General features: G+C 35.8%; 1 protein-coding gene across 1 annotated transcript in view; it reads left to right on the forward strand.

The window, feature by feature from the left end:
- Positions 1-210: 210 nt before the first annotated feature.
- Positions 211-25,589, forward strand: part of WDR27 (WD repeat domain 27) — a 198,260-nt gene continuing 172,881 nt past the window's right edge. The window contains exons 1-16 of the mRNA XM_050893222.1: positions 211-393; positions 1,295-1,436; positions 3,896-4,020; positions 4,500-4,613; positions 6,644-6,695; positions 7,838-7,911; positions 8,804-8,918; positions 10,238-10,370; positions 13,428-13,531; positions 13,968-14,035; positions 14,982-15,115; positions 16,514-16,590; positions 18,198-18,276; positions 18,811-18,882; positions 20,100-20,203; positions 22,950-23,039. Of these exons, the coding sequence (XP_050749179.1) occupies positions 211-393; positions 1,295-1,436; positions 3,896-4,020; positions 4,500-4,613; positions 6,644-6,695; positions 7,838-7,911; positions 8,804-8,918; positions 10,238-10,370; positions 13,428-13,531; positions 13,968-14,035; positions 14,982-15,115; positions 16,514-16,590; positions 18,198-18,276; positions 18,811-18,882; positions 20,100-20,203; positions 22,950-23,039 (1,666 nt within the window). The remainder of the gene's footprint in view (positions 394-1,294; positions 1,437-3,895; positions 4,021-4,499; positions 4,614-6,643; positions 6,696-7,837; positions 7,912-8,803; positions 8,919-10,237; positions 10,371-13,427; positions 13,532-13,967; positions 14,036-14,981; positions 15,116-16,513; positions 16,591-18,197; positions 18,277-18,810; positions 18,883-20,099; positions 20,204-22,949; positions 23,040-25,589) is intronic.

Consider the following 25,589-nt stretch of genomic DNA (forward strand, 5'->3'; position numbering starts at 1 on the left):
GGGCTGTGGGGCCGGGTGGGGCGGGGGCCGCGTTGTCCCGTCCTGGGGGCGCGGAGCCGGGCGGGCTCCTCCGCCTCCCCGCGTAAGGGTGCCCCCGCGGCAGGCTGTGTGGCCCTGGGACCCCCGGGCTGTCAGGCGACAAGGACGCAGCCGGTGAGGCGAAGGCGGCCCCCTGTGGTGCTCCGCCGCGGGGCCTCTTTCAGCCGTAGGATGGAAAGTGACGGGGACCGTTGTTCTTCTGGAGGAAGCTGCAATCCTGACGTCGTCTGCGAAAAACACTTGTTTAAATCCAAACTGTCAGAGTCCCTTGTTCAGCTGGCATGTAGTCACCATCACTGTGCTTTCCCTTTGAATCGAAATGAGTTATGCATCTGGAATACTGCAACCACTCAGGTAAAAACAGAATATATCCCTTCTTAGGCTGCTGTTTCAGAAGAAAACTTAAAAGGAAGATATAAACAAAATATTTGAAGGTAGCGACGGAGTGTCAGGTTTCACTTTAATGCTGGGAAGATACTAGCATTTGTTATGAGCTTTGTTACTACGATGAGAATAATATAAACTGTTGTGGTGGGTTGACCCTGGCTGGCAGCTAAACCACCACCCAGTCTCCTGCTCACTGCTTCCCAGCGGGATGGGGGAGACAGTCGGACGGGCAAAAGTGAGAAGTCACGGGTCGAGATAAAGATAGTTTAACCAGTGAAAGAAAGAGTAAAAAAGAAGTGATACAAAGGCAATTGCTCACCACCTCCTACAAGCAGACCAATCCCCATACAGGCTTCGAGCAACGGCCACCTTAGAAGACAACCCGCTAGCCCCCCAACAGCTTCTTCATCCAATACCCCAGTTTTATTGCTGATAAAATTCCATCATATGGTACGGAATATCCCTTTGCCAGTTCAGGTCAGCTGTTCCAGCTGCGTCCCCTCCCAGTCTCTTGTGCACCCCCAGCCTATTTGCTGGGCGGCGGGGGGCCAGGACAGAGTGGGAAAAAGAGAAGGCCTTGATGCTGTGCAAACAGTGTTTGGCAACAGCCAAAACATTGGTGTGTTATCAACACTGTTTTCGTTACAAAATCCAAAGCACTGCACCATGCAAGCTGCTGTGAAGAAAGTTAACTCCATCCGAACTAAACCCAGTACAGCTACATTGTAGTTAAGTGATTTTGAAACAATAAAGAAAAATTAGTTATTGTTTTGTTAATTGCATGTACATGATCCATTTGTAATTTTGTATTGTTCATAATCTTAGTTTGAAGTGACTCATTTAACTCTTCTTTATCTACATTTGTCAGCCATTATGTTTGTCAGGACATCTTTACTCAATTTCTGCGGTGTCATTTGGAAGTAAAATCAATCCACTTCTTGTCTGCTCTGCTTCTCGTGAACGTGTGATAGTGTGGAATCTTGATGAATGCACGCAGGAGGTGCAAGAAGGTAGAGTATTATTTATATAGCATGTACCTATTATATATATAAAAAAGAAGTGATGCAAAGGCACTCACTCACTCACCACCTCCTACAAGCAGACCAATGCCCAGCCAGTCTCCAAGCAATGGCCACCTTAGAAGAGAACCCCCCAACACCTCCTTTTCTTCCACTACTACTTCTATAAAAAGATTGTTATTTCTGAGTAGCATGTGTTAGCCGCTCAGATTCAGCAGCCCTAACAGCGATAAGCAGTGCTTTATTTCTCTGTTGCTCTTCTTCGGCAAAGCCGAGCTGAACCAGGCCAGTAGTCCAGCCAGTCTGGCCATCATACCGTCTCAGAAGACCCCGCATTTACAACTGCCGCGCTCCCCGGCGCCCACCGAGCCGCACGCCCGGGGCGGGTGCAGCCCCCGCGGCGGATGCCGTGCTGGGCCGGGGGTGCCAGAGGCAGGCGGGCGGGTGGCAGTGGCCCCGCCGGGGGGGGGCCCCGCCGGGGCGGCCCCGGGAGCTGGCCAAGGTGCTCTGCGGGAATAGGCGAGTCCTAGCAACCTCAGGGGAAACGCGGAGAAGCAGTGCAAAGGCAGTTAGGTTCCACCACTGTGGAATTAAATGGGCAGGAAAATTTTTAATCAAAGCAGCACTGCATAACTAAACATGCCATGCCAAAATAACTAAATGCTACCTTTTCTGGAATATCTGTAGAACTAGTGTTTTACGTCCTGCGTTGTCTGGTCCTGCCTCTCTGCCTCTGTCTGGTACACTGTTGTCATGTGGGTGTGGGAGCAATGCAAGTATCTGATTTGGGAGCAGAGTGCATGAGTGAAAGAGAGTTATGATGACATAACACAAAGAAAGCAGAAGTTCTAGTATCCTGACCACCATCTTGGTTTGGAGCCTCAACCAATGGAGTTAGATTCTAGGGAGCAGTGCTAACCCCTCTTCAAGCTTAAATTGATTGGAAAGTAGAGGAATAATGAAAGAGAAAGAAAAGGAGCAAGACCCCCCAAGTCACTACTCACTGGAGTCCCAATGACAGTCTGTCCAAAATATATTGTTATGGCATGATAATGAGAGGTATTACAGTCCCCCTTTGGTGTCAATATTGAGAGTTGCATGGCATTGTCCAACTCTATTAAAAGTTTCCTCCTTGTTACCTGTACTTAGAGATTTGACTCTGATTTAATTTGTGGGAGTTATCTCTTGTACGCTACTCCATGTTGAATTTGCAAATCGACATATTATGAAAAATAACGTTGTAAAGAAAAGTGAACAATTTAAGTGCTTTTATAATAAATGTCATTATTACATTTTAATCCATGTAAGAGTAACATAGAGAATCAAAGAATGCTTCAGGGAATGGGCATAAAATGGGACTATGAATTTGGAGGAAACAAAAATGGAAGTTAGGAATAGACAGTAGCAGACAGATAAAGAGTATGCGTAGTTTTAATACAAAGACATTTGAGAGCCAGATTCTATGCTGCTGGATTTTTTCTTTCTCTTTTTCTCTCTATCTACAGGCTCTTCCGCAGATGCTGTATAGTCTTTCTTTCCCCAGACTGTGCTCTGCACAGTCTTGGCATGTTTTCTCTGACCATATTCTTATCAACTGTATCAAGGTAGTTAAGGAGTTCTTTGTGTGATCCACCTCTCCATCCTGGTAGATCTTGACACGTTAATCAATTGTAGAAACACTCCACAGCATCTAGGATAAAACCTAGAAAAGGACACGTATAGTTGTTGTGCCTGTATCCTAGTTAATCTGTTGCCTATGAAATCCTAAAATTTAATAAGATGTCCAAAATCTCCTCACATAGTTAATGGTAGCATCATAAAACAGGGATCTGCAGAAACCGGCCTGCTTGAACCAGTGAGGTGGCCACAATGAAGTCATGAAGAGAGGGATGAAACATGAGCCTGTTCTCAGAGCTAGTCTTATCATGCTGCTCTGTAATGATATTTAGTGGCGTACTTCCTCTTTCAGCCCTTTCCCACAGAAGAATTAAAACCAAGAGAAGGAAAGTCCCCCTTGCTTGATGGCTGAGTGGCTGGGATATTCTCCTAGAAGAAGCATTTTTCAAACCCCTGTTTTGCTGGGTTTCAGTCAGGATTTCTTGCCTCCAAAATGAACGTGGCACTACTGGGTTCCTTGGCACATCACCATCCTGTCCCTGCCAGTCTTCGATGGAAGTATGATTTGATGGGCACACTTATTATTAGCATCTCAAAGAGTACCAGATCATGTCTAGGCAACAAGGCAGATGGAGGAATCCTGCTGGTGCACAGTTCTGTGCTTTGCTTTCCAATAGCCTGGTATAATTAAACTGTGGGTTGTTCTGTACATCTTCCTGACAGAAACCAGGATAGCTCTGTGGTTAGATAACTGCTATGCAAAGTTTCTAAGAATCTCACTGCACCAGAGTTTTATATTTCATTGAGTCTCATTAACAATAAAATTGCTGCAGGGTTAACACCTCGAGGAATTGTTATAGGAACTCTTTTGGGAATGGTGCTTCATGTAAGATTTAGTCCGGATGATCAACAAGTGGCAGTATGTGCTGGAAATCAGATCTACATATTAAGTGCAAAGGTGAGATACCATTCTTTGTAGCCATGGTGCTGGTATTTCTTTAACTTATTCACTTTCAAATAAAATCATGATACAGAAATGTCAGTATAATTAAGCAAAAGCATTCATTTTTCTCATATAGATGAAAATAAGTATGAACTAATGCTTGATAATGCATCATATACCAGCTAGAAGACTAGATTAAAAAAGTTGAAAGGAAACACTGTCTCAATAACTTAGAAGAAGAAAACATTCTGAGGACATCTGAAAAATTGCTACTATATCATTCATTCTGAAGAATCAAATGTAATGTGTAGTGGTTTCGCCAGCAGGATGATATAGAGGGCTGCAGTTTCAATAAGAAAAATCATATTGAATTAATATTTTTAATCCAAATCTGACAATTTTTAGCAACAGTTATTGATTATTAAAACATTTAACTAATTGTCTTTTTTAGTTTGAAATCTAATCTGTTTTTATCTTGACTTGACTAATCACAGAACGAAGCTATGCTAGGTGAATTGGATGGCCACCTGGCTCCAGTGACTGCTGCTGAGTTTTGCACATGGGAGAAAAATATGCTTATATCAGTGTCAGAAGACAGAACCTTTAAGGCAAGGAAATTGTAGAGCTGCACTTTAAAAAAAATATAATTTAGTGAATATGTGAAGTAATCTTTTTTTCCCTTTAAATATTTTCTGAAGATTAAGCAAAAAATGTCTTTGACTTTATAGAGATCAGGACATTGTTCTTAGAGTTGCTTGGGAAATTATTGTAAAAACTGATTACTCTTTTTTAAAAGAACAATGCAGGTTTTGTATATTCAAAACTTTCTACAGTGAAGTGTTAACTTTGGTCATTATTATCATCTGGCAAATGGAAATAAAATAAAATATTTTGATCAGTTTGGCTGTAACTGAAATGTTTCAGGTATGCTGAACTGAATGAAAGCATTTCACTTTGAGTCTGCTGACATTGATTGGAATTTTCTCTTTCGGGAATATTGGTTTGGGTCATTGCATGCAATGGCGGGGTTATTGCATACTGGTAGGATTTTTTGCCAGACAACATTTTATATGATGACACCATGGATTGCTGCTGGTGTACATGATGACAACTGAAGACAACTTAGACAATAAGGGGAAACAAGGAGCCTGAGTGAACCCAGGTGTATCTTCCAGGAGATACTGGGGTGGGTACCTTGATTAGATACAGTTTATTCTACTACTGCTTGTCCTCTATATGACTCTAAACATAGCCCAACATTTGGTTCTACAAGCTAAAGTGAAATTAAAGTTTGCTATACCAAAGGTTGGTTTGGTTTGGTTTGGTTTGGTTTTTTCCTAAATTTATTTTTTATGTAACTCTCTGTTCTGGAGAAAATGTGATTTTGATTTTTGTCCTGGTCTTGGACAAAAAAAATGCAAAGATTGAATTGGAATTTTAGGAAATATTACTAATTCTGACTTTCTGATTGATTGTTTCTTATTTATTTTATGTTGATCTAAGAAATTAAATCGAGGTAAAAATGACTGAAGGAAAAGATTTATATGCTTCATATTAATTTAATGAAGACTTGATAAATTATACAAAATCCTAGTGAATACAGTTTGTTTTTTTTTTTTTTAACCTCGATAAATGTTGGGACTAAAATGACAATTAAATGAAAATATTTTGGAAGTCTCTCAGATAATTTAGTAAGTCAGTCTTCAAGTTTTATTTTCTTTGCCTGATTCTGCAGATCAGGGGTAATTCTCTGAAAGCAGCCACACTGAAGTCTATGATAGTTGGCTCCTATGATTGCAGGACTCGCAGCATCCAAAACTTTATGCTCCCCTGGCCCTTTTACTTGGCTGAAGAAGTGAAACAGATGAGAATTCTTCAGATAAATTTGTGAAACGAGATCTTAGGAAACAGCTTTTCAGAAGAATGATGTTTACATTCGGAGAGAAATGAAACATGAACAAAGAGAAAAGCTTGGGAGCTAAACAAAGGCTCACAGCCGTGTTCAGAAAGCAGGGACTGTCTGGCTGTGATTTTTTCAATCCCAGCTGTCATAGCTATGATAAATGTAGTGGAAGTACTTGTGGAGAAGAAGGCCCATAGAAGTAACAACATGAGAGGAAAAATTTGGTTTTATTTAGCTTTCTTAATCAACTATTAAGCATAGAATGCATCACTTACTTAGAAACAGTCATGTTAATAGTGAAAGTTGACTTATATGTGGGTCTATAGATCATAATATGTATCATTATTATTACTAATGACCTGTTATCCCAGAGCCCAATATGAAATTTGTGAAATTATACAAGCTCCCTCTGTGAAATCTAGAACCAGTTCAAGTATGTCTTTTCATTAATTTAGCTTAAGTCACTAAGAGATCAACCTAAGCAAAGATGATAATAAGTACTTCTAATTATTTTGTGTATCCATACCAGGTGAGTTGCACCTTTTTCACTATCGATACTTAGAATTAAACAAAGCTCTACGTAGTTATTAAAAAAATGCTGAAAAAAATCCTTACCATATTGCATCACTTTCAATGGCTGCATTTCTCTGTTTTCACCACATGATGGCCGTTGAAGTTTGTGTTTTCCTTAAAGATCTAAGTAGGTGCCTATCTTTACTTTTTTTTTTCCTAAAGGTGTGGGACTATTCTACCAGCCAGTTAATACATCAGTCAGGAGTATTAACGGGTAAGTTTTCTTTTTTTATACATACTTTTTCATAGCAAAAAAATCCTCTCTCTAAACAATAATATAAAATTACTATAGAAGTATTTAGTTGATTTAGTGAAAATAATTCTAGTAGACTAGGTAGTAGTAAACATATTATCCTTTAAAGCCAGTAGTAAATATATTTTCCTTTAAAGTGTACTTCTGGGTAGATAGTTTTAGTGTACTTTCATGAACAGCTCTTTTTGTACAGGATGTACAAGAACTGTTGCCATTTAGAGAGATATGCAAATGGAGCGCTCTTGTTTTGTAGGTGCAGTTCCACTGTCTGAGTACTATGTGCTTGTTTTCTTTCAAGCTTTGTATATGACATGGAAGGAAATACTATACCATATGTAGATTTATTAGCAGGGTCTGCAGCTGATGGCGTATATTGACTTTAAAGGTGAAAGCTACTTTTGTGGAAAGACAAGAGCAAAAGGAGAGAAGAGGAGGAAGGCAAGCATTGTCTCCAGTGCAGCAGGGACCCCTCCTCCAATAGCACTTTTCCTACAGGAACCATATAGTTTTCAACAGGACCTGCTTAAACTCCCCTTTGGTTGTTCCTGCTTGTGGTACTGTTAGTGGTGATTGGAGCACACTTCGGGGGCACGAGCTGCATGGAGATCAGTTGTTAAGCTTTGTGCATACACATTATTGGATGACCTCATGTAAACTAAAAGCTAAAACCACATGGTAGGAAAGGAGAGGAAGAAGGGGTGATTCCCCTCTGGTTGCCCGTGGCAATTGCTTCCCTTGAAAACCTGCCTTAACCGCAATATCAGGGTTTGCAGGTGCAAGTCCATGAGAATAACAGCATGGGAACAACAAGGAAAAACTACTGCCACAGGGGCTCTGAAAACCATGCCACAGCAGCTTGGGTGAAAGGCTGCAGAAAACCACTGCCATGGCAGCTTGGGTGAAAGGCAGGCCACAGACCTGCAAATGGAAAGCCCTTAGCAACACAAAGGCTAAGGGACACAAAGCATTGTGCAACTGTAAGAATTGCAGTAAGGGTTTTTTTCACCTGTCTTTACGAGTAGGAGGATTCCATTTTGAATCATGTATTTTAATTAAATATCTGATTTTTGTCTACTCTGTGAATAATTTTATCTTTTTTGAAGCAGCATTTCCATTGCTAAGTCTGCTAATTGATGAAGAAAATAAACAGATTATTGCTGGATGTGCTGAGGGACAGGTAAGAATTACCCATTAAACTTAGTCTCTATGTCAAAACAGTCAACTATTATTAATGTATCTGCCTATAAAAAAGCTTCACGATCTGCATACATGTTTTGAACTCTTACAACAGTTATTTTAGTAAGCATAATTCAATGTTTTGAGCAGAAACCATATATGGTATATAAGATCCCTATTAAAAAATAGAAACTTTTTCCTGAAAAGCAGGAAAGTTTTTAAGAGCACAATCAGTGATTATATAAGAAGAGTACACTGAGAGGCTATAAATTTATCTGTTTTAAAAGAAAAAAGGCAAAAAATAGGATTCTCCTATTTTGGCCAAGGAATGAAACACATGCCAATAAATGGAAGAGACTATGATTTCAGCGTGTTAGAATTCTAATCAAAATGTGATAAATGTGAATATGTGTTTCACCTCCTCTTTAATTTAATGTTAAGAATATATTTACATGAGATTTTCCAGCTGTTTTCCTTCAGTGTTACCGTTCAGTGAATTGTGAAGAAAATTAAAGATTTAACTATAGTGGTGCCTAAAAAGAGAAAGGTATAAATGAAATTCATGTACATGACTCAGAGAGCAATTACATGTAGGTTACCTGTGACTTTTAATGGTGGGAAATAGTCTATGAGGAGTTTTTTTCAGAGACATAAACATGTGGGAATTAAATGTGCAGTTCAAATTTATAATGGCTGCTTTTGCTAATATTGAATATATCCTTTGATAAACTTAGAAATGTATATAATTGAACTTCTCATCCAAGGTGAGATTTTCCAGATACAAAAATTAGTTACATCAGCAGTTTTAAATATTGGACCTTTAGTCTGTATTCATGTAAGCTTTATGTTTAGTGTCAAAAGGTTATTGCAATTGCTTTTTCTTTTTCTTACAGCTTTGGATCTTCAGTTTAATCAGTGATCATGATTACCGTTGCGTAGCACATATCAACTTAAAGAAAAAGCAAGAGAAATTCTGTAGTAAAGTGTGGAAATCTGGAAAAGAAATAGGTAGCACAGTGCTTCTAGAATGCTGTTTATGGTATATTCTAGTTGTTATTCACTACTGATTGTGTGCTTTTTATACCATGAGAATTTACTATAAGTGATAGAGTTATGAGTCTCAGACTGTGGCATGGTATTCTTACTGAAGCTGATATGAAGTTGGGTATTGGCGTATCTGGAAAGAATTATTTGACGTATCTGGAAAGAATTATGCATGTATGGCTGTAATAAAATCTTGTCCAATGCATCTGCTTATAAAACATTGTATGATGTGAACTATTAAGTTTCATTTTTTATTGAATTCATTGACGAAGTCTTCAGTGAGAACAGAATCAGTGCCTAAAAATTCATCCATTGTCTAAGTGGAGTACCATTTCTCAGTCACCTTTGAAGCTTCTAGGAATCTCTTCTCCATGGCCCCCCCCCGGTGCTTCCATGATATATTTCTCTGGCTGTGGTATTTCTAGTGGTATAACATAGAGTACTTATAAGTCTTTAAAGACTGCACTGGTAACCTCAGCAAGGTGATTCCATGTTCCTAAATGAGGCATTCAGACTACCTGCACACTAGCTGAAGTGAGTTGAGGTCCTCCTAAAGGCAAGCAAGAGGGAGCTTTCTTTAGGGAAAAGGAGAACTGGTTTCCCCTGCTTGCTCTTTTCTGGCTCCAATGACTGTTGTATTCTTAGCTGCCTAGTGGTCCACCTTCAATAATCCTAAGGTCCTAACCTAATGAGAAAGACTGCTACATTTCTTGTTATTATTTAAAATATATGGATGTCACTTTGATCTTTGGATGTTTGAAAGAGAGTGAGGTAGTGTCTATGCCTAACGCTGAATTTGGTGCTAGTAGTTCCTAGGTGTGAACTGCACATGCATAATGGATTGGAGACTCCTTGGGAAGATGAAACCGAGGTGGCTTTCCATCTTGTTTTTGGATTATGTTGTAACTTTAGTGTCAAGGGAATTTTCGGGCTAAGTGGAAAGGTACCCAGCGTATTTAAGGGTTGTTGGAATATGGCTTTCAGAGTCACTTTTTGAGATGAACACACCTAAATTCTGCCAACTCCTTTTGAGTCTGTAAGTAGGCTCTTTGGATTTTATCTCTAGGTATTTGAAAGAAGATGGTACTAAAAATAACATAATAATGAAGAAAGATATTTCAAGAGGACTGGCTCTTAGGATATATCCATCATTTGAAATAGAAACTTCTTGAGTGTGGTCTTAGTTCATGTTACTTTACTACTTCCAATTCTGTCTTAAATCCTATCTGTTTCCCTTATTTCATTGTTTTTTGATAGCTAGTATTGTTGATTGTCTTTCTTAGGTGAAGGGCAAAATACTTCCAAGCTTTGCAAAACAAACAACATGAGACCAGAAGGATCAGTGGAAACATCATTGCCTATCCTCTTAATTGAACACTGTGACTATTTAGTATGTTTCCATAATGAAGAAAACATGTAAGTCCTTTAAAATACCACCAAGTATTCGTCTGGAAGCTATTCCTCGGAGTTCCTGTTGGTTCTTGGATTATTTCACTGCAACTTACTTTTTTTTTTAAAATGCAATAGGAAAATCAAAGAATGTATTTAGTGATCTGCAAGTTTTGGTGGCCTACTCTTAGGCAGATAATATACACAAACTGATACAAAGTTAAAACTGGTTTCTAGTCTGAAAAACAATTTTATAAAAATGGCATTGGGAATACCCATTTTAGCACCTATTGATACCAGTTGGTCAGGGAAGATCAGTTAAAAAAGTAATTAAGAAGACAATTAGAATTAAAAAGCCAAATTTATTTTTAGTTTGCTTTCCTAAGGAAGTAAGTCTGATGCAGTCACTGTGTGCCTGTGTCAGTTTGCCTTCCAAATTTAAAATAACTTTTGAACTACATAACCTGTTCTAGCCAAACTTCTATCAGAGACACAAACATTTCAAAGCATGATGTTTTTACTCCTTCCCATGGAAATGGTTGGCCAGGTAGAGGAGAGATACCTAAATTAATCCTTATATTGCATTTCTTTCCTGAAGAGAAGTTTAACCGTATTAGCAGGCACCTGGGGATCTGTTCCAGATACTGCCACAAGAACTGTCTCATAGAACAACTTATTTTTGTTGTTATTTGTAATTGTCATTTGGATAAATTTCTCAGCCACGTCATGTTTTAGGAAACTCTTGTTCCACCCTTTGCCCTAAGGTGGGTTGTACAGGTATAATTCATTAATCCTCTGGTTAGATATATAAACAATTTTTGATAAACAGAGAAGAAAAATAGCCAGCAGTCCTGGATTATTTTGTTTGTCTTTATGTCAAATGGAAGTAATTATTAACAAACAGTTATTTTCATGATGCCTACGTTTTCAGAAGGACTACCATTGAGAGGAAGGAAATGGTGATTTTTAAGATGTACATCTCAGACATACTTTACTGGAATGTCTTAACTCTAAGGCCAGAATATGAATTATGACAGTCAGTTAGTCTTATTACTTGTATAATACCACTCTCAAATCATCAAAACTTTGTCTTCATCAAAACTGTAGGTTTGATTTGAACTACAGAACATCTTTAAAGCTGGCTGGTTTTCCAGTGATGAAGAATCTACCATGTTCCTAGTTAAGCTGTTCCAGCAGCTGACTCATTCCATTTTACTTCTAATCTGAATTACCCTCTTTTCATGTACAGTTATTGGCTCTTAGTATGTTTTTTATTCTGATAGTCTAGAGCCAGCTACTATCAAGTTCCCTCCTTGCATAGCAAATTATAGCTCATTAACAAGTTATCTCTGCACTTCTGGATAAAATAGTTTGCACCTTGTATAAGGCATGTTTTCTGTAACTTTTTTAACATTTGCTTTTGAACTTCTTCTGAAATTCAATCTCATTTCTTTTTCAATGCCCTTTTTGGACATGGTTGCCTGAAATGGACCCACAGTAGTAGGTTAATTGAAATAATTTTCTGAACTGAGATAACATCGCTTTCCAATACCCACCTGATACTGCCATCTAAGGACTCTTTACCCTTTCAGCTATCACATCACAGTTGGAAGTTTTGTTCTGCTTATAAACAACCATGACCATTAAATTCTTACTATTAATCTAGTTCCATTATTGTTTGTGTTTAGAGTTTTGTATTTAGAACTATTTTTCTGTTTAATTTTTAAATTACCATGTGTTGGTTTTAGCAGCTGGTTTGAATTTATCTGAACAACTGAGCAATCCCTGATTTACCACTTTTCCTGCCTGCAATGAAATGCAACAATGAAATATTTTTGCAACACTGATGTCCAAAAAACTACGGATCTCATACTTCCCTAAGCTTTTTGTCATTGAACAATTTCATCACAGTGGGTGGCATTTTATTATTGTAAAGTGGGCATGAGATCAACTTCCTGTATATATCACTTGATATCATTGTTCATAATAACTTGATAGTGCCACTTCTTTATAAATAATTCAAAGAATTCACAAATTAAATCAGTCTGTTACTGCCGTGTATGAAAGTAGTACAAACCACAAATAAAACTATATAGAGCACATAAAAGTATCACAAACCAGAATTGAAACTGTCTTTCCCAGTCTGCTTTTTAAAGTATTTGACTGTTTCTGGGTTGTTTTTTTTTTAATATATAAAAAAAGTATTAAGCCACTGTGGTGAGTCTTTTTATGCCACGTTTCAGCTTTATATTTTTCCATACCCTTACTTCAACTCTTGTGGTCTGACTTTACAAATCAAACCAATAAGTCTGCTCACTCTTATTTGGAAAATTTATTAAAATGTTGATGTCAATTTTTGTTTACTGTGGCATCAAAACATTTTTAGTTTTTGAGAATGACAACTCTTATTTTGTCATAATCATCTTATGCTTGATAACATTTTTCTTCTGTGAGGGTGTTGACTGAAATTGTAACCAGTTGGTCTACTCTGTGGTGTTTGCAAAGGCTGGATTTCATTACCTAACTGCAATACTACTGCCACTAAGCACAGACTGAGACAGACATTCCAGGCTTGCCTGGTTTTTTTTCCCCTTAGTTTGTGCTATTTTTTCTCTTGTACTTTAACTATGTACAAACACACCTTAAATTTCACTGCTTTTTGTGTGTTCGTATTACAGGTGGTAAAAGTAAGGATATATGTGGATTTACCTCTTTGTTTGAATTTACTCTTTGTGTATACCGTGCTTTTACAGCATCTCCCAACTGTTAAAAACCACAGTAATTTTTGAAGAAAAGTATTTCCTATGCTGTTTTAGACTTGCCATGAGCACTTACATAAAATCAAGGATTGTGTTCTGTTCTAGTTTTCAAAACTTCATCAATTTTGATTGAAACTTTTTCCTTTGAGATACAGATTTTAAAAAAATGCTGTAAATTTAAAATCTTTTTTTGGTGTGGTTTATTATTGTTGTTGTACTGGGACTGGGTAACAAGTATTAAAAAAACCCAATTGCTGTGTCTTGTATGGTAATAACAAAAGCTTCTTTATCATACTCTCGTAATTTTTTCTCCTTTTTTTAATAGATATTCTACCCTGAATACTAGCTATTTTTGGATAGGAAGCTCTACTGGCTTGTTAATACTTAATTTGGCAAACTTTGAATTAGAAGCTTTTTTATCTTACAAAGGTATGATTATAAGATATCTCACCACACCATAATGTGATTGCTTTCCTTTGTTATCTGATATAAATAGTATAAGAATTAGTTTGTGAAATAGCAGAATACAGTAGAAACTAAGTGTTTTTTTAAAAATGTTTTTTCTAATTCATTTTTGTATGTTTTTCTGGCACTGCTGACTTGTCTCAGAAGATGTGCCGGCACTAGATTTCTTTAGTGGCTGGCAATGAATTTTTATTCGATTTTGCAGTTTATGAATGTTAAATACAAGGAATGTTATTCCACTCCTACTTTACAATGTGGGGGTCAGCTAGAAGGGTATCCACTGAAGACAGTGGATTATGGTGGTGTCAAATTAGTATGAGTAATTTTTTTTTTCCTGATGATAGTTTTTTCTTTTGAAATGCAAATACAATTTTATAGCACTATGTTCTTTATGGTAAAGATTACAGTGACCTCACCATTTGGTTTGCTGGATCGTGTGCATTAACAAGGAAGGCAGTTAATGGAAAGGTGAGTATACAGTAAACATTGATTTAAAGAATGTTTACATTTCCAGTTATTTTCAATAAATATTAGTTATGCATTTCATTTACAGATTAATGTACACATTTGTTTTGCTTGATGGGAATTACACAGTAGGTTCTCTGGAGAGGATTGATGATTCTTTATGGAATTTTGTGGAAGTTTAAACAGTTGGGTTAGCGTTAAAGCTCTCACAGTTTGTATACTGTCCAAAGTGATTAATAAGAAAAAGATGAATTGTTTTTTGTAGTGTTTGGTGTGTACCTTGAATGTCAAGAACGACCATTGGGGGAGCAGAGGCAATCTTTTAGGGGAAAAAAGATATAAACATTGTTACACCTTGTTTCTCAAACAAATGTTAGGATGAACTGCTTTTGAATCCAAGAAATCTGTGAAAACTATCTGAGTTGTGAGAAAATTTGTGTGGAAAGTTACTAAAAGTCCTTTTAAGGAAATGAAAGGCATTCTTGTCTGTGTACTCCATTTTTGATGTTACAGTTTTCCTACAGAACTGAGCTCAATCTAGGCCTTTCTACATATTCAACATAGTGTTTTGTTTTAAAGAAGGATTTTGTTTTAAATTCAGCTCTTAGGATGTTCTCAGCATGTCTCTGAAACCAATCTTTCTTCCCTGTGTGCTTCTTTTCTCACGACTCTTACTGCAGAAATATCTCTATTGTAGAAGGTATTGGAATTTCTGTGACTGTGAGGTATGCAAGTCTGTTAAGACATATTTAAGCAACATAAGCATATTTTTGAAGGACAGCATTAATCACTTTTTACTGTTTAATGCTCTGCAAGACTAAAGCCATGGATATTTTTGACTAATTTTCATAAACGACAGAAAGTGATTTTTTTCCATTATAAGTGCTTCAATGTTGGAGCTTAAATTATGAAGTAAATGGAGTGTTATTTTATGGTATAATTGCTTCAGGTTTTATGCTTGATCACCTCAATGTTTGAAGATATGATTGCTGTGTTGGAAGTTAACCTTGCTGCATTGGTAAGAACTCAGCAGAGTGATTTTCTTCTACATGGAAACGAGAACAGTCTATCGGTTATTGCCAGGTACAGAATACCAAAATGTTTTTTTCCTCTGAGTTGGATTATGCATTTGTTTTCTGAACACTGAAGTGCATCAGGTGGTTTTGTACAGTGCTATTTGTTGACATGGTTTTATTTTACTTGTTTTCCTGTCATGCTTTAGTTGTATTGAGTGGGAGAAATCACAGAATCAGAGGATGGTTGAGGTTGTAAGGCACCTCTGCAGGTCGCCTTTTCCAACCACCCTGCTCAAGCAGGGCCACCTAGAGTCAGTTGCCCAGCACCATGTCCAAACGGCTTTTGAATATCTCCAAGGAGGGAGACACCACAACCTCTCTGGGCAACCTGTGCCAGTGCTCAGTCACCCTCACAGCGAAAAAGTGTTTCCTGGTGTTCAGACAGAACATCCTGTATTTCAGTTTTTGCCCATTGCCTCTTGTCCTTTCACTGGGCACTGAGCACAGAACCTGGCTCTAGAGTCTTCCTTACAGCCATATACTGGTGCATGGGGTTGGTCCTCCCCCGGTGCAGGACTTTGCACTTCCCCTTGTTGAACTTCATGAGGTTGCTGTCAGCCCATTTCTCCAGCCTGTGGATGTCTCTCTGGATGGCAGGACAACCTTCTGGTGTATCTGACACTCCTCCCAGTTTTGTGTCATCAGCAAACATGGTGAAGGTACACTCTGCTCCTTCATCCAGATTATTAATGCAGATGTTGAACGGAATTGGACCCAGTATTGATGCCTGGGGTACTCCACTAGTTACTGGCCTCCAACTAGACTTTGTGCCACTGATCGCTGTCTGGGCCTGGCTGTTCAGATGGTTTCCAATCCACCTCACTGTGTGCTCATCTAGCCCATACTTCATCAGCTTCTCTATGAGGATCTTATGGGAGACAGTGTGGAAAGCCTTACTGAAGTCAAAGTAGGCAATATCCACTGCTCTCCCCCCGTCTACCAAGCCAGTCATTTTATCATAGAAGTTTATCAAATTGGTCAAGTATGACTTCCCCTTGGTGAATCAATGCTGACTACTACTTTCTTGTCCTTCATGTCCCGGCAAATGATTTCTAGGAAAATACTGACATCTTGAAGACAATAAAAACCCTACAATATACACTGAAGTGCAGATTTCAGTGCTTATAATAAAATCAGCAGTTAATATTCACAGAAAAGGAATTTAACATGTAAATGCAATGGTCTATAAATCTAGTCAGGGCCAAGGCTTGTCTGTGCTGCTGGGTATCTGAGCTGATAACTAATCCACTATGCCTTATTTGTATTTATGAAAATCTCACTGGTATCACACATATACATACACACATGCACACAAATAGCTAAAAAGAAGTTTTGACAGCTTTTCCTAATCTGATGCTTTTGTCCATTGCATTGATCGATTTTTGTGCTTCGTTTTATAACTTAGGTGTTCGTTATTGACAAATTCTCCATTGTGTAAAGCTTTGAAGAAAAACATGAAAAAACCTTCTAGTAAAACACTTAGTAAGTATAAACCAATCTTGAAATGAATTAGTAAAGTTGTATTTTTATTAACAGTAACTGACTCACAACTGGCTGGTGCCTAATACAATCAATATATTGATTTCTGTTTTAAATATATATTGCATTATATTTTTATTTTAGTTGGAAGAATTTTATACTTCTAGTAGTATTTCATATCCTACATATATATTTGTAGTGAAAATGATGGTAATAAGGTATTTTTTTTCTTTCAAAAACAATCCTCTGAGAACTTTCTGTGGATTTTAAAAGAGTTAAAGAGTGTAGAATGTTTACATTTTTCGTAAGTCCTTCATTTTCCATAACATGCAATATATTTTTCTGTATAATTTGTCATTTCTTTCTTAACTTTGATTACTTGTTTTGGTTAATTTTATTGTCCTGAATAGTCTTTTGTCAATACCTGCAGGTTTAGGAAGTTAATTTTTGCCTCAATGTCCTACTGTTTAAAAAAACAATGATCTGACTTCCAGCTGCTATTGAAGCACTTGGAGCTTTTTTGCTTAGCAACAATAAAGCAAAGTCCAAAAAATACTTATAAAATAATTTTTTCGTCATCACCTTTTCTTTAGAAAAGATGTAAAAATACTGGTAGCTGTAGACATGTAGAAACAATCTATTTTTACTATATTGATTGTACTTGTTGGACCTATTAGAATGTCAAAGGTTCTATCTTTAGTGTTGTATGATATTCAAAGAATGCATCTACAGTGTTTTAGCTAGAATTCCAGGCTGCTTCGGACACCTAACACTGATACCTGTACTACCCTTGTTGACACCTCACACTCAGATAGATTAGGTGCTGTAAGGAAATCCCATGGTCTCTTATGGCAAGTGGTACTGGGAGCTTCCCAGGGAGGACCGTTTTCTGCCTTGTCACTACATAAAGAGAAAGGATAGCTGGTGGGAGTTGAAGGAGCTTCTATCCTCAGGTAGAGGTATCCATAGGTACATGTGTCCATGACATCACTCCCAATGCACCTGAAGTTTTTCCCTGGGAATATCAACAAGATTTCCCCCTTTACAACATTTATTTTATTATTTTGTTTCTGTCGATATGAAGTGCTCATATTTAGTTTTGGGCTGGAGGCTGCCCTTCAGGCTTCTTAGTACAGCAGTCTGAATGCAGACATTATTAATGACTTAAGCCATGTAAAACCCCAAACATTTCTGTGTACCCACCAGCCAGTTTGTTAATGACCTTTAGATGCATTCCATATTCCAAATATAAGGTGTGAATACATTATAGCTAGTGCATATAAAGTCTAAGCATAAAATAGGCAACTAGAAAACACACTTGTGAATGAATGATGAAAAAAGTTCCACAGAACAATATTCTTGTTAATTCAAAGTTTAAAGAAGTTCCTACTCATTGATATTATTGGAGGAGGCATGTTATGCAACGTAACAGTTGATATTTCTTTCCTTTTCTCAGTAATCATTATTTTAGAGTGATTGGTCATAAATGTGTTTTGTAACATAAGGAGACATCAAATATTTCTACTGTGCTAGCATAAATATCTATCTTAACTGTAAAAATATGATGTTAAAAAACCCATTTGAATGTAAATTATATTATTTTACTATAGGAATGAAAAACACGGTGAAAGATCAGCCATTGGTTTTCCATAATAAAATTAAGTCATCAGGTTATACAGCAGCACCACGGTGAGTAGATACATTACTATTTTGTCTGTTTTATTGGTGTGTGATATTTTGTCACATAATAGAGCCATGTAGTCTCATGACTGTGAAATTAATCACCTGTGAAAAACAGATATGATGTTATCAAACAGAATAATTTTAAAAATATGTTGTAAAACAAAATTTTCACATCATCTGGTCGGTGTTCAACTTCCTTTCAAAAGCTATGTTAGACATTCTGTCTCTTTCATGTGATTGAACTCTTGTTTCTTCAGCTTGCAGAAAGAAATGTCTGAGAACTTTATATGAATGGATTTTGACCTTTAGAATGCATTATCCAATAAATAACTCACAGAAAGCAAAACTTAGGTGCAAACTCGAGCGTTCGATCATTATAAAGTTATCGTGTCATCAGTGTGTACATTATCTTACCTACTGACATTGCTAGTAGACATAAATAGTAAGAAGGAAGTAGGATTGTTTTTTGTTTGAAATAAACTATTTCTCTCATGCAACATTTAATGTTTCATATAGAAGACTCTGTGTTCTTTCTTGTAGAATGACCATGTTTTCTCCAAAAAATAACCTGAAGAAAAATGAGGTATCAAAGTGGAAGACCAGTTGTAAATGGTAGGTAATCTAGCAACTCCATTAGAGGAGGAACAAATTAAAATGACCATAAATACGGTTTGCAGCTGCTTCTCTCATTGGAACTTTTTAGTTAGAGGTATCACTGGAACAAAAAAGCTTTGTAAATTTGCTATAAAATGACTGCAGCAAGTGATTCAGATTATCAGACTATGAATTAAATTTGAGTAAGTCTTGCATATAAAAGAAAATATACATATCTATTTTCTTAGATTTTTGTTGCTAGAAAGAAGAACAGGTGCTAAATATGGTTGGAAGCATAGTCCCAACATGTTCTTAAGCTGCAATTCTAGTCAGAAAAATAACTGAATGTGGCACAGTGAGACTTAGTGATTTCAGATCATGTGCCTCATTCACCCCTAAAATCATGTTATCTTAAGCTAATGCAAGCTTACTCTAATGGATTTAAACAGAGTATACATAATGGTACAATTTGACCAGTGGATTCATCATCACCGTGGACACAAAGAACAAAATTTTTTTTAGAGCTGGCACTTTCATGTTAATTGGTGTGGCGTATTAAATGGGGATATTACACACATTTTTTCTCTTTAGTATTATATAAAGTCTTTGTTCTATGTGGTACAAACATAAAAGAATGATTAATGCCATCATTTTTCTCTTTTTAAAAAAAACTGTTAAAGTGTTAAAAAACCACTTAATAGCTCAAAACTAAGTTTTTCTAATCCTTGCACACATAGGCAAGTCTTTAGATGAGCACTTCAGATAATTTCAAGATTGGTTTGCGCTATTTTATGATAGGTTAAGCTACTTAGCACTTTAAGTTTTGTGTGGGTTTTTTTTTAGTATCTTGTTAAATAGATGATCAGATCAAAATTCTTATTTTACATATGGAGATTTTTTCATATTGCTTATTGTCACAACAAGGTAGAGTTTGCATTCTTTAAATACTTTTAGATAGGTATGCAATGTAAGAAATTCGATTTTATGTACAAGTCCATGTTAATTCTTGATCTCATGAATTCATAACAGTTGGTGATAGGACTAATTTAAGTATGACAATTTAAAATTCATTCTGCCTCTTATCTTGGATTTAACATAAGTTTTCCAGGAAATATTTATATAAAGATGTTTAGAATAGCTCCCAAGGCATATTTATTTCATAATTGAAATGAAAATGTACTGGATTTAGATATCTTAATATTTTTCCTCTCTTTCTCTTTTTTCCTTCTTTGAAGTAAAAATAAAGAATATCCACTGGAAAGTTATCCTCCAATCAAATATGAGAAAGAGATATCTGTTACTTGTAAACCAACCCCAATTTGTTGCATTCAGTATTCCGGTATGTACAGGCTTTATAAAATGTACAGTTGTGTCAGTGTGCAGAAAGAAAAACAAAATTTGTGTGACATGGTTTATTAAGACCATGGATTTACTAGGTAAATTCCTAGAAAACTTTCTGGCAATACCATATACTGTTTGATCATCATTTTTTAACTTGCAAAACCATGCAAGCTGCTAACATGTACGCAAAAGGATTCTAATTCTCTGATTTTACATCTTGTTTCCTTTTGGACTTATTCTGTGTTTTGATACATGAAAATATAAAAAAAGAATTATTCCATATAATCCAAAGAAGGGTATTTTTCTTAACTGCTTTGGAGAAGTGAGTCTTGTAATAGGTTTAGTCATTTCCAATCCATATAAATAGGATTATACAGAAACCACTTCTTAGACTAGCAATCAAATGTATTACCAAGTATATAATTATGTCAATATACGCTCTGCAAACCACAATATTTTCAAAGTATTTAAAAGTGTATATCTTTAAAATATTTTGAGGACAAGAGCAACTTTCATCTTCAAGAAATAAAAGCAATTAGATGCAATCAGTAACTTTTCTAAAATATATTCCAGCCATCTTTCTGTTCCTTAGAGAATGGGAAGAAATCATTTTTATGGCTCCTGAAAGAAATTGGTTGCAGAGAGCTTACTTCTAGGAATGTTATGTGCGCTTAAAACTAGAAGTTCTTTTTAGCAAAGAAAAGCATCGCTATAGTTTTGATAATACATTTTAAGTATAAATCCTCTTTTGCTTACTCTGAGGAAGGAACATCTTTCTCTGCCTCTGTCTTTGTCTCTCACACACACATGCACACACAGGCTTAAACAACCACAGTTCAGCAAAACAAGGTTTAGCAAAAATCGCAGAGTTTTTTTCTTGGAGTAAAAAAATCATATTATTCTAAGTTTGTAAAGAGGTGTTCTGTTATTGTTGTAGTCTGTGTTGACCAGATGCTTCCTAGCTTTACAATATATTTTCTTTTGCAAATTTGCAACTTGGAATTGCAGCTTGGAACAATCTTTCAAGTGATCTTTGTAAAGTATGAATCACAATAATTAATATTTATGTGCATCTTTAAACATAGCAGAAAGAAAATTAAATAGAAAACTTAAGTAAAACAAGAGGTTGTAAAGTTTCATTAATGAGTTAATGCAAACCTTCTTAGATTTATTAAACATCCTTTTGTAGTATTGAGGTGTTACGAGTTATAACTTGTTGCTCTGTTAGAAAACAGTTTTATTCAGGATTTGAGATGATATTCCATTAAACAAGCCTCCAAAATTCTATGCAAAATTATTTTCTTTCATTCTGTATGCACAAGAATGTTTACATATTGTTAATTCTGTGTGTGTGATTTACCTTATATCACTTACCTGATATACTTACCAATCAGCTCTCATGCTGAAAATACATACTGTCAAAACTTTAGGAAAAGTGGGGGAAATCTGCAGAAGAGCACCACCCTTTACCTCAAAGACTTCATACCTTTGAGTTTGTGGGGAATGCGTTTTTTGGAATATTTTGTCCAGGACTACTTATCTTATATTTAACAGCATTATTTAGTATATGCAATTACTAGTACTTGGAGAAAAAGTCAACGGAAATATTGCTTGTCAGATAAAATGAAAAAATATTTTTATAAAGTAGTTCTTTGCTGGTTTAGTATACTGGTGCATTTAATAACTGATAACAGAAAAAAACATTCTGGAATGCCTCTTCTTAGTGTATATGTCTATCCCATTTTGTGTCTCACTTAAAATTCACTTTTAGTAGATGACTTTCAGAGATTAGAAATATGGATCTCTTATCTGTTTATATTGACATAATGTGGGAAAAAAATGTGTTGTGGAATATAGTATTCTGAACCTGCAATGTGGATGGTACTTGGACAGTGGATAGCAGTGCGTAATGTTGGTGAAATCAAGCATGACTTTTATTCCCTCTCCCTTTGTAAAGATGCTCAGGAGATCTATGAAGGTGATGTTCAGGTGGTACCTCTTTAAAAATACTTTTGACAGTATTGAACCTAGTAGCATTGAATTGAATTCTGTGCTTCATTTCCTTACTTTGTCTCATTGCTATCTTCTCTTGCTCCACCCTCCCTTATTTTTTCCCATTGGTTCATTTAACTGCTCTTTATTATTTTAATTTTTTCAGGAAAAGCTTTTGAGCGAACAGTTAAATTCCACAAATCACTGCCATTATGTAGACATTAAGGGAGTCTATCCTGTCATTGTGTGCCCCCGCTGATTACTGATATAAATGAATAATCTGACTGTACTTGGATAGTTTTCAGGATTACCTTATGAAGGAAATTTATCATCTTTAAGAAGCGATCCAGAATGACTAATATGTGCTTTTTGTTCTAATATATAAGACAAGGTGATATAACATTAATAAGAAGATATAAAAAAATGAGTGTAAGGAAATAGATTTAAATAACTGCTAAAAATTTCTGCACTTAAATTTCGTAGCACTTTTTTTGTGAGAAGTGAATTTCTGCCTTGTGAGGAATAACTGTTTTGAGAATATGTCAGCACAAGAAATGAGTTGCGTACAAATTCCTACCAAATTCTGCAATATGAGTTTGTAATGGTCATACAAAATATGTGTTAAACATATGAAATGACTATCTGGTTTGTGTTTTGTTGTAGTGACATATGTGATTTTTATGATTAAAAGAAACAGGATATTAGGTTCTTGTTGCTTTCAAATATAAATCATTAGACACTCTTCTTTATAGGGGATGGAGAGATGCTGGCTTGTGGCCTGGCTGACAAAACTGTGCTGGTATTCAATTCCAAACTCACCGATACATATAATGTTTTTTCAGGTAAATTTATGAATTACATTATTAAAGAAATAGTGTATGATTGAGCTTAACCTAAAATGGCATAGTAATTAAAAGATTCCACTTACATCACCTTGAGAAGAATGAGGGAGAGGGGATACTGCTGATTCAAGATGTAGAAGTTATTTCTCCGATTGATTAATTTTGTTCTACAATTAAACTGCGTACCAGGTGTTCCCATTTCTCAATTTTTTGAGAGGTAAATAGTAATCTATCATGATATATATTGCAATCTGCATTGTGTATATATATTACAGTAATTAAATAGAAACAATGAAGACAATATATTGTAATAATAATGCATGCAGTAGTATATTGTAATATATTATTAGCCAAAAAATTGACTGCAATGACTTCGCAAAAAATGTGTTTGGTTTGCAGCTCCAGACTTCTAAAGAACAACTATTTTAAAAAGGGACTATTCCTATGGAGAAATCCCTATCTGCAAAAATGTATGCACGTGCAAATACATGTGCATTACTTAACATTGTAAATGAGCCTTAAAAAAAAAGAATTCTAAATTTCTACAAGAACTATCTGTTAGATTTTTAATAACAGTAAATGTTATGACTTTAAATCAGTCCTGCTAAATGAATTTTCTGTGGAAGTTCATAATGGAAGATGACTGTAATTTACTAGCAGACCTTAATAAGTGTACCTTAATAAGTGTAAAAGTAGACTATTTTAAGTTATTTTAGAAAATTATTTCTAAGTAACTCTGAAAACTGAGTTTTTTTGAGTAATTTTCATTATTTTTAGTGGAATAAGCTGTGGCATTGTGACAACTAATGGAGGCAACATTACTAATGTTTTCCTCTCTGTGTGAGGAAATTGATGAAAATATGCCTTGCGGGCAGGGTAGTAAGGTCTTTTTTTTCCACAATAGCAAGTTCATAAACTTTAAAAAATATTTTTCTTCATGTATCACCGACTAATTTGAGCAAATTCATAGTGCAAGTCATATAAACTGCAGGCAGGAATAGTGTTCTGAGGTTTTATCGACATAATTTTGTTATTTAGGTAGTACTGGAACAAAAGCAGTAATTTTGTCCAAAGGAACCCCATATATCTGGAATATATTTAACATTGTTTTAGAAGATCAGGATTTCTAAAAAATGCAGTTAACCAAGAGAGATCAAAATTCCATATTTCCTTCCCTTGTTACAAGCATCTATAAAAATAATGATACAGTACTGCTACAGTATTTGGTACACAGCAGCTTAACAAAGTTGTGCCCAAAGCATTCAGTGTTTCTTCAGATTATTAACACAACTTTCTTAAGTAATCTGAAGAAGCTAAGATGTAAATGATTTTCAAGAACTTTAAAGTCTTTTTTTTGGTAGCAGGGCTACTCTGAACATGAAGTAGAACATAAATGTTGCAAAATTATTCCATGAGGCTATAAATTATCATTGTACAGTATGTGTTCTGTAGCTGGTCTTTGCAGCTTGTCTTTTGTATCACAGATCCAGCTTCTATTTATGTGAACCACTATCAAGAAGTTAGATGGGCTGGTTTTACTTGAATGTGTATAGAGATTATGTGCTGCAGAAAGTGGCATTTCAATTCTGTGAAATACTCTTTTTTGGATGTTTTTTTCACTGGAGTTTGTTTTTATGCAGGCTTCATTGATTTTGAACTGGTAATAGCTGGGGTTTATCTCTGTTTCATCTCAGGGGAAGATACTAATTTAATTGACTTTGTTGCATCTATACCTCCATATACTTGCTACGTACTAAGTAATATCTAAGAAATGGCTTGATACTGGCAATAACAGAAAACATAGACTTTAATAAGAAAAAATATTCATCTAAGTAGACATATTTGAAAGCAGGAAAAAAAAGATTAGAATTTAGAGATTGCTGAATTTGTTACTCTATAAATCATGAAGGAAACAGTACTTAGATTTTGACATTATTAACAAAAGGCTTTGTCTTTCTATGAAGTAAAATTAAATATTATGATTTTATAAGATGTTTCAACATTCAGAGCTCCCTAAAATACTGCAGTACTCTGCAAATGCAGGCTAATTTATTATGATGAGAAGAGTAAAGTGACCTGCATCAAATTTCATGCTACTACAGAGAAGCTTTTTCTGGTGCCAGTAGTTAAAGTGTCAAGTACTAGTTCTTTGTCTTGCTTTAAAAAAAATTTGATTTATTACTAAATTGTTCTTCTGACAGTTGGCTTTGTTCTATTAGTTTTCTTAGGTTTTGCACTACTATCTAATTTATTTCATTGATACCTTTCTTTCTTTATTCTATGTCTTTTTTTTATGATGCACAGTCTGAGAAGAAGTGTAAACCACATTCTACTTCAGGCTCCTTAGGTAGCATAAGAATGCAACCTGTGCATGTAGTTCTTTTCAAAAGCAATATAAATGTGAAACTGTCAGATACCGTACTGTAGGGGAGTAGGAACCACAAACAATCAGTTACGTGCTTATTTCATTCATGTAGTTCTTCTTTACAGTTCAGATTATCATGAAATCACCTATTTATTTTCTACTTTAGATGCCTTTGGTTTTGAAGT

The sequence above is a fragment of the Gymnogyps californianus genome, chromosome 3 (genome assembly GCF_018139145.2).
Source record: "Gymnogyps californianus isolate 813 chromosome 3, ASM1813914v2, whole genome shotgun sequence".
Taxonomy (NCBI): Eukaryota; Metazoa; Chordata; class Aves; order Accipitriformes; family Cathartidae; genus Gymnogyps; species Gymnogyps californianus.